This window comes from Hyperolius riggenbachi, chromosome 8, assembly GCF_040937935.1.
Source record: "Hyperolius riggenbachi isolate aHypRig1 chromosome 8, aHypRig1.pri, whole genome shotgun sequence".
NCBI lineage: Eukaryota > Metazoa > Chordata > Amphibia > Anura > Hyperoliidae > Hyperolius > Hyperolius riggenbachi.
In genome coordinates this window covers 58,095,646-58,109,299 of record NC_090653.1, presented here as the reverse complement: position 1 = coordinate 58,109,299, position 13,654 = coordinate 58,095,646, and the positions used below count along the sequence as shown (strand labels likewise).

The window sequence follows — 13,654 nt, the reverse complement described above, 5'->3', positions numbered from 1 at the left end:
CGCCGTCAATATTAACAGCTCACCAGATGTCAAAGAGGCAAACACATACATTTGACCCATGCAGGCCTGGAAAGATATTGCGGGGTTTCCTGTTAAGAAATTTAAAAAGATTCTGTGCAATGTTACAGTGGTACATGCAATGTCTAGTATAGACAAGTTACATAGGAAGAAGTACATTGGGGTGTGTAGATGGCAATCTAGACATACGAGGACAAATATTGTCGTGTTACCTCCAAGGGTAAACAGGTAGATGAGGAGGATCACTAAAAATGCAGCAAGCTGAATGACTGGGTGATCTGATATCCCACACAAAATAAAAAATGTGAATATGGGCTGGCTGGTAGAATTCATTCTTCCAGATTTTAAATGTTGTTTGTAACAAAGAAGTCTCCTGCTGGTTATATCTCTACAGACAAGGAATTTACAAAACTTTATTTCAAAATCTTATCTTGTCGTTTTGGTCATATAATAACAAGTTGTTACAAAGAGTTCTAAAGAAGAATGTTAAATTGGAGATTCAAATAATAACAATGGCTTCATCAACCACAAATCTGCAAAACAAAGAACCTGGTATTCATTTTCTTCACAGTGGGAATACCAATTCCAATATTTGCCTCTGCAGGATTTCTCACTAGCTTTTACTCTTCTCTATAGTTCGTCTTTCACAACACATTTGTCACTCTCCATCCTTCAGAACCCTTAAAGTGTACCTGAGATGGATTGAAGTAAAGCATTTACATTTACCTGGGGCTTCCTTCAGCCCCCTCAAGGCTGTGGGTTCCCTCGCCATCTCCCGGGCTGTTCAGATCATCCCCTGGCCGTCCCAGTGCATGAGCTCAGTAGCGCTTAGTGCCCGCATGCACGCCCCTGCCACATGTGCCCTTGTTGATCTCCCGTGGTTGGAAATGTTCAGTGCCCGTGTAGGTGCAGAATACTACCCGGCGCTGGAGCACGACGGCGGCTTGTGCATGGCTGGGCTGCACATGCACGATAGACTGCAACTGAGCTAATGTACCAAGACGACTAGTGCAAGAGCCAAATGACCCAGGGAGATGGCAAGGGTGCCCATGGCTTGAAGGAGCTAGAGGAAGCCCCAGGTAAGTATAAATGCTTTACTTTAATACATCTCAGGTTTCCTTTAAGAGCACACATATAACTCACCTGAGCCACTAACTTAGCTCTGTTTGTTGTAGAATATGACATAGAAACTCAAAGGGGTCATTTGCATAGGCTGGGGAACATATGTTACAAAGCAACATGAGCTAGATTTTGATTGTCTGCAAATAGGTGACAAAAGTTTACAACCCTTGCCTAGGTCATATCAGTACATTGTGAGGTTATTCTAAAGCTACTTATTTGCCAGCAGATGGATCGGAGAACCCACAGCGACGAAACGCAACCCAACAAACAAGTGTTCCATCTTCCTATTACAGACACACGCAAAGGTGGAGTTCAAATGACGGCGACACTTTGCATGGTAGTCATCAGGGATCTTAAAGATCTGATCAGTTGTGATGTTCGTAATCACCGCATCCCGATAAACATTGTTTAATCATACACTCATACCCACATCATGGAATCGCGGAAACAAATGCTCAAACATCGCGGTTACGGGAAAAATCATGCAAAAAGTCGTGTTGTGGGTATGTGCCTTATGGTATGTGCACACACAATGGGCTTGATTCACTATACCGTGCTAACAGATAGCACGGTCGCGCTATGCGTTTAGCACGCAATGTGACGCACGCACATGTTTACGCTCGTAAAGGTTTGCGCTTGCTCGCTAACAAAGGTCTTCGCGTATTAACTGCCGGTTTAAATATGTTTGCACGTCACATTGCACGCTAAACACAGCGCAACCGTGCTAGTGCTACGTGTTAGCACGGTATAGTGAATCAAGCCCCATAAGTCCTATCAATACATAGTGAGGTTATTTCTAAAGCCTGATTTATTGAAAAAAGTGACAGAACATAGGTGCTGCATGTGACTTCTCGTAGATCTCATAGCGAAAATTTTAGTGGGTTTACAAAATATTATTCTACACCGTAGAGATTATATTTATTTAGCCTCTGTGGCCACCAGTACAAATGTGGTCTCTGAGAATAGAATCATTTATATTGTGAATCCTTTTGGTCTTCTGCACAGGTAAAGCACCCCCCCCCCCCCAAAAAAAAAAAACCAAAACAAACAAAAAAAAATAACTTTGAGGGGGTGTTCACACATATACAACCTTTATACCCTGCCTCTGTGTGGAGGGACGAGAGAAGACTCATCTGTAAGGGGTCAATAAAAGTGTCATTGTGACTCTCTACTGTAACAGTGTGTGCAACTCAAGGACCGGCACCACACTGAAGGATGTAAGCTCAATTACTTTATTTCCAGCATGACAGCAACAACAGACACTGTTTCGGCCCTACAAGGCCTTTTTCAAGTTGCTAAAAGGGATGACCTTTAGCAACTTGAAAAAGGCCCTGTAAGGCCGAAACAGCGTCTGTTGTTGCTGTCATGCTGGAAATAAAGTAATTGAGCTTACATCCTTCAGTGTGGTGCTGGTCCTTGAGTTGGATACTGTGGTGACCCCTTGGGTACTGGGGTGAGACCTAGGCACACCGTTGACTGCTCAGCTTGGTGCTTCTGACCACTCTGGTTACTACTGTAACAGTGTGGTCACCATTACCAACACTCTCTCACTACCTCCACCCATAAAAAGTGTGGAGGAGGAGCCCCTGAATTAGAGGGAGAAAGGGTAATCATTTGGGGGGCAATTCCCATCTATGGCCCTCACCCCTCTACAACGTCTGCTCCCCCAGTTGTTCTGCTTGCATCTGAGAATGAGTGAGAGGAAACGGGGGATTCTGAAGGGTACTAAGTGTAACCCTTGCACAAGTTATGGACCTCCTACACTAGAGTAAAGTTGGTTTCAGAAATTGGCCTCAATTCACTAAGCTTATCTCCTGTCTTTAATAACGTTTCTAGAGTGATCACCATGGTGATAAAGCATGTCGTATTCAGGAAAGATTTTACCTCAGGCAAACCTAAAGTTAACTCTTCTGTCTTTAAGTTAACTCTTCAATCCTTAAAATAACTCCAGAGTTAAAGACATGCTGTTTATTAACTGCATGTGAAAATAACTACAGAGGAGGTCAATTAACTACAGAGGAGATAAATTAACTACAGAGGAGGTAACTTAAGGAATGAAGAGATAAGATAACTCTCTTACTGTGTGGAGGTAAGTTTGCTCTTGCCTTATTATCTCCAGCATGATCTTAGTGAATTGAGGCCATTGTCTCAGTTTGTGTTACATCGTAGTCTATGAGATAAACTGTTGTTTTTACTAAGGTGTATGTCAAGAAATTCCATAAAGGGCGTGCCATTGTATAATTTGACGTTAATTCAACTGAACAAATGTACAATCTGTGTCTGTTGGTCAGTATGTAAGACTGGCTCTTAAGGAGTGTTAAAAATAGAGATGATCAATAAGTTGTACATTTTCACAACTTCATGATGATAGTAGCAAAACGTTTTTGTACCTTGTTAGCCAAACAAATTATTTAGGTAGAAAAAAACTATTTTTTGTAAAAGTAATACCTTTTATTGGCTAACTGATAAAGTTAAATTATGCAAGTTTTCCAGGATCTAGTCCCCTTCTTCAGGATATCTTTCCAGATGTTAGCTGAAGTAAAGCACTGATGCACGTCAATAGTAAACACGATGATGACAGTTGTGCTGGTTACCTGCATCAGTGTTTTACTTCAGTTAACATATGGAAATATGCCTGAAGAAGGACACAGCCACAAGAAATATGTGTAAACAGATCCTACAGTTACCATAGGATCTGTCAACATGTCTGTTAATTCATTGTGTTCCAATGTAAATACAGACAGTTTTGGCTTGTAGCGTGTACCAGGCTTAATTTTTTACCAAATACATTTCAAATGATCAGATCTGAATGTTGCTTACTGTAATAGTTAATACCTAGTTTCAGTATGAGATTGGCAGTCTTGGGGTAGAGTTATATTTTTGTAATATGTATTTGGTGTTTCTACTACTACCTGTAAATACATTTTATAAAAGGTGTTTTTTTTCTTTTTTACTTGTGCATAGATTACTGTCTCTCGAACCAGTTTCCTTATCTATCCAAAATGTGCACTTCACCATCCTCAAAGTATTTCCTTGAGATGGTGGTCTTCCTACATCTCCTTGAGATGGTGGTCATCCTACATCTCCTTGAGATGGTGACCTACCTTACCTACATGTCCTTGAGATGGTGTTCTGCCTACATCTCCTTGAGATAGTGGTGTGCCTACATCTTGTTGAGATGATAGTCTGCCTACGTCTCCTTGAGATGGCGGTCTGCCTACATCTCCTTGAGATGGTGGTCTGCCTACATTTCCTTGAAATAGTGGTCTGCCTACATCTCCTTGAGAGTGTGGTCTGCCTACATCTCCTTGAGATGGTGGTCTGCCTACATTTCCTTGAGATAGTTGTCTGCCTACATCTCATTGAGATGGTGGTCTGCCTACATCTCCTTGAAATAGTGGTCTGCCTACATCTCCTTGAGATTGTGGTCTGCCTACATCTCCTTGAGATAGTGGTCTGCCTCTATCTCCTTGAGATGATAGTCTGCCTACATATCCTTGACATGTAGGTAGGCCACTGACCTGACCCAAGTTAGCCTTGCTATGTAGGACGATGCACTTACTTGGGGGTTGCTTGGTCTCCCCGGTGTACAAATCTTTGCACTTCTCAGAAAACTGAATTACATTCACCAAGTTGCTTTGTTTGTGTTTAGCTGTTGGATCCTTAGGATGTACAAATTTCTTTCTCAACGCCTTGCTGGGTGTGAAGAAAGCAAGGATGTGACACTTACGAAAGATTTTCTTGAGTGAGGAAATCTCTCATAAATCACAAAAGATGTCCAATTGAAGGTACTCAATGTTTGTCTTTGGATATCTCAGTTTGATGCATGCTTGAAGAATAAAACACAGAGACACGTCTAGACTCTTTGCTGGTAATGATAAGAGAAATTGGTTGCTGCTGAAACACCTTGCACACCCCCCTCTGGTATAGGTCTGTTCTCTTTAGGCCTACTGCTTAAATCATGTGCTTTGTATTCTTTAGTGTCCATTTCTGTCTGCAGGGACATCACCATTGCAAACCATCAGAGATACTGAAAATGGAGTGTGATATCTCTAGTGTTTTAGCTGAAAATAAAAATTGTGATTGGAGGTTTTCCCAGTTGGCTAACCAGATACAACTGAAAATGTTATTTTTACAAGATTTTTATTTTAAAGCAAACCTGTTTTGTCATAAAATACAATCAGACCATTAGGCAGCCTTCACATTTATCCTTGCAATTTTCAACGTTTTCACATTTTTTCATATATATTTTTTGATTCTGTGTTTTGTATTTTTTTCAGTTTCATTGTTGTTGTTGTTTTTGTTGTTTTTTTTGGTACGTTTTATATGTAGTTTTCTACTTTGTGTTTTTTTTGTGCATGCCGATGAAATTCATTTATGAGAAATTTTATTTAACTAACTTCGAATTCGCATGAGAATTTTCAGATACTAAATGTAAATTTTCTGCATGTGCATAGACTTTCATTACATGCAATTCACACACAATAACAATGCAGCAGTGCCAGCTGTTTTTAAAGCACAGAAAAATTAAATACAAAATGTGTACGAAAACACAATTTAAATGCAATGGCATTTAAATATATTGCTCAAAAAAATAAAGAGAGCACTTAAATAACACAATGTAACTCCAAGTCAATCACATGTCTGTGAAATCAAACTGTCCACTTAGGTAACAACACTTACTGACAATCAATTTCACATGCTGTTGTGCAAATGGAATAGACAAAAGGTGGAAACTATAGGAAATTAGCAAGACATCCCCAATAATGGAGTGGTTTTGCAGGTGGAAAACATAGACCATATGTCAGTTCCTATGCTTTCTGGCTGATGTTTTGCTCACTTTTAAATGCTAATGGTGCTTTCAATCTAGTGGTAGCATGAGACGGAGTCTACAACCCACACAAGTTGCTCAGGTAGTGCAGCTCGTCCAGGATGGCACATCAATACGAGCTGTGGCAAGAAGGTTTGATGGGTCTGTCAGCGTAGTGTCCTGAGCATGGAGGTTCTACCAGGAGACAGCCAGTATATCAGGAGATGTGGAGGAGGCCATAGGAGGGCAAAAACCCAACATCAGATCCGCTACCCCTGCCTTTGTGCTAGGAGGAACAGGAGGAGCAATGCCAGAGCCCTGCAAAATGAGCTCCGGCGAACCACAAATGTGCATGTGTCTGCTCAAACGATCAGAAACAGACTCCATGAGGGTAATATGAGGGCCCCACATCCAAAAGTAGGGGTTGAGCTTACAGCCCAACACCATGCAGCATGTTTGGCATTTGCCATAAAACGCCAACATTGTCAAATTTGCCACTGTCACCCTGTGCTCTTCACAGATGAAAGCAGGTTTACACTGAGCACATGTGACAGACGTGACAGAGTCTGGAGACACCATGGAGAGCGTTCTGCTGCCTGCAACCTACTCCAACATGAATGCTTTGGCAGTGGGTCAGTTACGGTGAGGGGTGGGGGTCCATACAGCCCTCCTTGTGCTCGCCAGAGGTAGCCTGACTGCCATTAGGTACCGAGATGAGATCCTCAGACCCCTTGTGAGACCATATGCTGATGTGGTTGGCCCCGGGTTCCTCCTAATGCAGGACAATGCTAGACCTCATGTGGCTGGAGTGTGTCATCAATTCCTTCAAGACAAAGACGTTGATGCTATGGGCTGGCCCATCCCTTCCCCAGACCTGATTCAATTGAGCACATCTGGGACATCATGTCCTGCTCCATCCACCAACGCCACGTTACACCACAGACTGTCCAGGAGTTGGTGGATTGCTTTAGTCCAGGTCTGGGAGGAGATTCCTCAGGAGACCATCCGCAACCTCATCAGGAACATGCCCAGGCATTGTAGGGAGGTCATACAGGCATGTGGAGGCTGCACTCACTACTTACCCTCATTTTGTCTTGTTCTTTTAAGGACATTACATCATAGTTGGATTGTAGTGTTTTTTTCCACTTATATTTTGAGTGTGACTCCAAATCCAGACCTCCATGGGTTGATAAATTTGATTTACATTGAGCATTTGTGTGTGATTTTGTTGTCAGCACATTCAACAACTATGTAAAGAATGAAGTATTTCATATGAATATTTCATTTATTCAACTCTAGGAGGCCTAATTTTTGTGTTAAATTTTATTTTTGTGAGCAGTGTACATTAGATGTACGAGGCATATGAAATCACAATCCCGCATGTGAATATTGTTGAGAATAAAAAGGGGCATTAATGATATCAGAATTCTGAGAAGGCTGCCTGAATCCAGTATATAATTGGGATTTACATCGGGGAAAAAAAATTCACAAAAGCGTAAAAAAGTACATTTGCTATTCACAACCAGTTCTGCTACTCTGAATTTTATAAATAACTTTGACTGCTGCTGTGTATTGTTATTAAGTGCTATGGAGGGGCCCATTGACCCCACACAATGTTTTTCAGAGAGAAGTACTTCTCTGTAGTCCAAAGTTTTTTTTTTGTTTGTTTGTTTGTTACATAGTTACATAGTTATTTTGGTTGAAAAAAGACATACGTCCATCGAGTTCAACCAGTATAAAGTTTGTTTGTTTGTTTTTTTTGGGGGGGGGGGGGTAACCTGAAGTGAGAGGAATATGGAGGCTATTATTTATTTATTCCTGTTGAACGATGAAAATTGACTGGCTCTCCTGCCACTATGGCAGCACCAAAATTACCAGGCAATTAACTTTTTCTTCTGAGTTTTCTCCCTGGAGAGAATTTTTCAGCACCACCAATTGAAAAAATACTAACATGTAAGTATAAAGCAATATGAAACCTATTTTTAATATTTTCTTCTTTTTTGGGGCATCAAAGATATCCAGTGAGAAAACGTTAATTGCTTATGGCCCCTTGTTTATGCTGAATATACTGTAGTTCCTTATGTCATTAGCTTTATGTTTGGCAGGGGTGCTCATCCGGATTCATCCGGACTTTTTTTAAGTTATCCGACCTCTGATCTGGATTCCGGATACCTGGGCAAATCTGGATAGCTATCTGCGGATAGTTGGCTGGGCTATGCGGATATCCGCAGATATCTGACTATTGGAATACTGTAAGAGGTCCAGGATGTCCTGGGAGCCAATCAGAGGGCTCCCAGCAGAAACCATAGCAACCAAACACAGAGAGGAACCCTGGCCAGCCCCACCTGACCTCATTGAGCCAATCAGAGGCCTCCCAGCCTAAGCCCTGGCATCCAATCACAGAAAGGAACACTGGCCAGCCCCTCCCCCCCCCCTGTATAATAAGGAGGGCTGCCATGATGAGACAGATCATCCTAGCTGGCTGAATGCTCACTGAGAGACATGCTCCAGTGCTGCTGGCCTACAAAGGGCTATACACAGTGATAAACCTAAGCTGTTCAGTGATTAACCCCTTCACTATCATTACACTATTGTTAAATCGTTAATTAGCTTGATTTCATTGTGTGTTAGCCAGTCAGAGTGTATAGTATCAACATCAGATCAGCGCTTCATGGGACTTCACATCAATCCACTACACCTCCACCGATATCACCCTGTGAGATCCACACTCACCAACAGTAGAGGGCCTGGAGTACATAGACCATATGATGCTTTTGGAGCATTAGTAGGCTCCCCTCGCCCTCGCCCTTCCTTTGTCTCCTTCAAATTAGCAGCTCATCACTAATAGGACATTGCTCCACACAGTTTACCTCAATAGATAATGATAAAAGCTCATTTCGCAGCTTGTTTAAAATAAAAAAAACCCTTATTACACTATTGCACTCACGTTTAGGAGTAGGTTATCATAAGCATGTGGAGTACATGAACGGGCTCCCCCCCGTGCAACCTCCCGGGCTGGCCGCCGCTCTGTTGCAATGCAGGGTTGTGAGCCGGCTCATCCACCGCTAATCCTCCTTATCAGTAATCTATAACATTAAAGTGAACCTCCAGACTAAAAATCAACTCAGCAGCACTGAAAAGGCCTGGTGTTTCTTTAACAGTTTCACAGCATCAGAACTTTGTTTCTCTTATACAAGCCTCATTTTTAGCTGCACAGAAGAAAACTGCCCGGGCAGTTTTCCCCTCATGCTGTGCAAAGCATGATGGGATTTCTGATGTTGTTGTTCTCGTTCTACTGTTTTGGTGCAATTTTTTTTGTACATTTAAATTTGACATTTGAAGCCTAGTGTGTGCAGCTGGGAGGGGTGATCAGGACACAGGACAGTTGGAAATGTGTCTCCTGCTCCCTGTCACCTCCTTTCAACCAAAAAGATGGCTGCCCCCATGACAAAGATGGCAGCCCCCATGAATAACAAACATTTGCCTGTTCTTTTAAAATAGTGTGGGTAAAAGATTATATTACCTATTTATTCTAAATAACATAACTAATGTAACTTAATAACTGTATGTTTGTTTAGGCTGAACATCCCCTTTAAAAATCCATAATTCAATAAAATAAGATAAATTAAATAAAAACAATTACAATATTCTGTACTGTTAAAATAATTCAAGCTGCTAATGACATATCATATCATCAACCTCCATAGGGTTATCACCTGCACGCATGCAGTGCGTATCACCCATACGTACACCCCACATGCGTGCACTGTGTATGCTACATATCCATAATCCTATTTAATTACCAGCATCGAATTCATTAATTGGAAAAAACATACGAAAAACTACATCTAGAGCCCTCCCCATTACTTTACAGCTTGTGCCCCCTCAAAAGGGGTGTCATACCTTTACCAGACCCTAATCTCTCATGCAAAGGACCAAAGTTCCTCCCCCAAACCATCCTAACCTTACTTTGGTTACCCATCAAAACTATTTAACCCCCACTTATTAAATGCCACAACCTTTATTACCCCAATTAAGACACCAATATTCTGGACCCATAGCTATACTGTAATCCTAATCAAAGACAAAGATGTTCTACACTGTTTGCCAGGAAACTATATTCTCTATAACATTTTCCACACAGAGGGCAAGTGATCTGATCTACTAACTTTCACCAATAAAACAATTTAGGTCTAACTCAATATTTAACCCTTTGGGGTGTAATGTTTCCATATTGAAGATCCATTGCGTCTCCTTCCTTGATATTAATCTAATTCTATTCCCCCCTCTCCAGGGTATACTCACCTTCTCTACAGCACAAAAATGCAGGGTCCTTGGATCACAGTTATGTTTTTGTCTGAAATGATCTGATACACTGTGCCCCTTCACCCCCTTTCTAATATTTCTTACATGTTCCCCCAACCTTTCAGATAGTGTTCTTTTCGTCCTACCTATATATTGTGCACCACAGTCACACCACAGGAGGTAAACAACCCCCCTGGTGTGACAAGTGATGCATTGTCTGATCTTGAAAGATCTACCATTATAGTGGGAGACTACCGTGTCTGTTTTGACCCCCCTAGCCTCTCTGCAAGGGAGACACCCCCCACATGGCGAGAAACCCTTACTTTGCCAGGGTGCAAGTCCAGCTATATGGGGTGGGTTCACACAGCTTGGTGCAACTATGGACTTTAGATTATGTGCCCTTCTATTTTTGGCCTTCCTGGTAACATGCCCCTCAATACTTCATCCTCCAATAATATATTCCAATGTTTAGTCATAATTCCTTCCAACACCCTATACTGACCATTAAACTCTGTGATAAAAGCTGTCTGATACCCATCATTTGCTTGTTCCCTAACCCTTCTGTCCACCTCCATCATAGTTCTCTGTAAATAAATCTCGTCATACCCTTTGTCACAGAACCTATCTATTAAGGTCTGTGATTGTTCTGTATAATTTTGCAGGTGACTGCAGTTTCGCCTCATCCTCACCATCTGGCCTCTTGGTATCCCACTAATCCATGTCAGATGATGGTTGCTAGTTATTGAAATGTATCCATTCCTGTCCGTGTCCTTACAGTGACTTTTGATGACCAATTTGTCACCTTCCCTCTTGATACATAGATCTAAAAAAATAATTACATCACCATTGTGTTCCACATTTAATTCTATATTCCAAGTATATTGGTTCAAACAAGTGACAAAATCCATCAGTGATTCTACATCCCCCTGCCACAACATTTTGGCCTAGTGCACACCAGAGCGGTACGGCTGCGGTTTGCGATCCGCTTGCGGGTGCGGATCCGCTAGGGTAATGTATTTCAATGGGCTGGTGCACACCAGAGCGGGAGGCGTTTTGCAGGAACGCATACTCCCGGGCTGCTGCAGATTTTGGATTGCGGATGCGTTTCTGCCTCAATGTCAAGTATAGGAAAAACGCAAACCGCTCTGAAAAACGGCACTTCAGAGCAGTTTGCCAGGCGTTTTTTGTTACAGTAGCTGTTCAGTAACAGATTTACTGTAACAATACATGAAATCTACTACACCAAAAACGCTTCACAAAACCGCAAAATGCTAGCTGAAATGCTTCAGAAAAAGAAGAAAAAGCGTTTCAAAATCTGCTAGCGTTTTGCGGATCTGCTAGCGGTTTTTGGTGTGCACCAGGCCTTTGTGTGTATACAGTCAGTGTATGCTGCAGCTGCAGGGCTGCTGGGCAACAGTGATAAAGCTGTTCAGTGATTAACCCCTTCACTATCACTACACTATTGTTAAATTGTTAATTAGCTTGATTTCATTATGTGACAGACAGTCAAAGTGTGTGCTCAGGGATGCTGCAGCTGCTATGTGTCTGTTTGTGTTCTGTGCACAGGCCAGGCTAGCTGCTGCCTGCTGGCCAGCTATTAGCCTTAGCTAACTACAGTTTAGGTTAGGTTAGCGATTAGGGAATAGGAACACGTGCAAAGTGCGAAGGGCCTCGTGCAAAGTGCCACGTGCAAACACGTGCAAAGAGTCACGTGCAAATACGTGAAACGCAGAGTGGCAGGCGCAGATTGGCTCTCTCGTTCCTCAGTCACTCCATGTGTTGTGACCTCGCAAGAGCCGGTGATTGCATGGAACGAGCGGTCGCTCGCGCATTCCCTGCAGAACAAAGGGGGCCGCTGCGATCAGCCTGCCAGCAAGCGAACAGAGCTGGCAGGCTGATTTAAAAAAAAAAAAAGCAAATATATATGTATACAGCGCTGCAATCTAGTGCACCGCTGTACAGAGGATGTTATTGTCACTTAACTGTCCCTCTGATGGGTTCATAATCTAATCCCTATCATAGGTTAATGCCTATGTATGTGTAGTATAGTGTATGTATCACAGTCTAGGGCTAATTTGCGGGGTGGGGGGGGGATAAAATAAAAAAAATTTTATGATAATTTTTTATTAATAGTATATAAAAAAAACTAAAGATCGCAGCACCAACTAGAGACCACCAAAAGAAATCTCTATTAATGGGAAGAAAAGGGGTAAAATTCATTTGGCTGCTAAGTTGTATGACCAAGTGATAAAATGTTAAAGCTGTTCTGAATTGTAAAAAATGGCTTGGTCACTAGGCGGGTATAAACCTCTGGTCCTCAAGAGGTTAATTCTGACTAAACCTTTAAATCCATCTGCAGTTATGTAGCCTTAAATTTGCAGGAAACCTCCACCATGCTTCATTGTTGCCTGCAGTGCACCACCATAGGACACTCAACAACAGTATGTGCAGAATACTCACAAGAATATGTTGCAAGACCAGCAACCACAGTGTAACGGCTGGTGAGGAAAGCCCGTCCTCACTCGGGTTCTTTAGTCTTCGTCAATGTAGGTCGCTCTCCAGGAAAAGAAAAAGGGGTGTAAGAGTTCCAAGGAACCAACATACACAGCCAACACCCTGAGTAGAGGGGGCTGGTGTAGGATATTACTAGGAGGGAGGAGGCGTCCCAAGATGTGATGTGTGGACTGGATAATGTAAGCTGGATAAAACATACATAAATAGGCTTACCTCTAAAAGAAATGGTAGCCCAAAAAAAGTAATACAATTTTTAATAGAAACCAGATGCTTGAATGATAACGTGTTTCACTGATTGCAGTCAGCTTCCTCAGATCAAATAACAAAAGTGTCTCAATACTAGCGATTTGCCAGCAGGGAGCACCTTGATCACACTCCTGTGGATGGGAGTGTTCTGTGCTTATGAAGGTCGAAAAAAAAATTGCAACTGTGCATTCACTGAAAGGTCCTAGCAATGGAACTGACAGGTTTTGGACTAGTCAACTGTATCTCCTCATGGTAAATTCTCAGGGTTTTTTTTGTTTTCAAGAGCATTTCCTGAATGGTAGTTGCTAAGTCCAACTGCTAAGATAATGTACAACTGAGTAGAGAGGATGTCTGGTATAACGGCAATTCAGGAAAACAAAGAGAACAAAGAAAAATCTAAGCATCCCCCATGAGGAGATGGACTAGTCCAAACCCTGTTGGTTCTGTCAGAGTTTAACTATTTAATTTTTTTTCACTGTGGTGGTCCTTTAAGAAAGGATTCAGTAGTACTGTTTTGTTTATGGTAAGTTTGTAAAAAAGAAGTAGAATTTACCTCTGGGGTTAATTCTACATTTTAGTGGAAGGTCCCTTGTGGCCTGGCAGATGTCCTTGTTTACACTATTCCAATATAATGCCCTT

The 13,654-nt window shown here is 41.9% G+C and overlaps 1 protein-coding gene across 1 annotated transcript in view; it reads left to right on the top strand.

Annotated features, from left to right (window-relative positions):
• The first annotated feature begins 1,039 nt into the window (after nt 1–1,039).
• Nucleotides 1,040–13,654, top strand: part of LOC137527323 (olfactory receptor 5G9-like) — a 36,678-nt gene continuing 24,063 nt past the window's right edge. The window contains exon 1 of the mRNA XM_068247831.1: nt 1,040–1,097. Coding sequence (XP_068103932.1) covers nt 1,040–1,097 — 58 coding nt within the window. The remainder of the gene's footprint in view (nt 1,098–13,654) is intronic.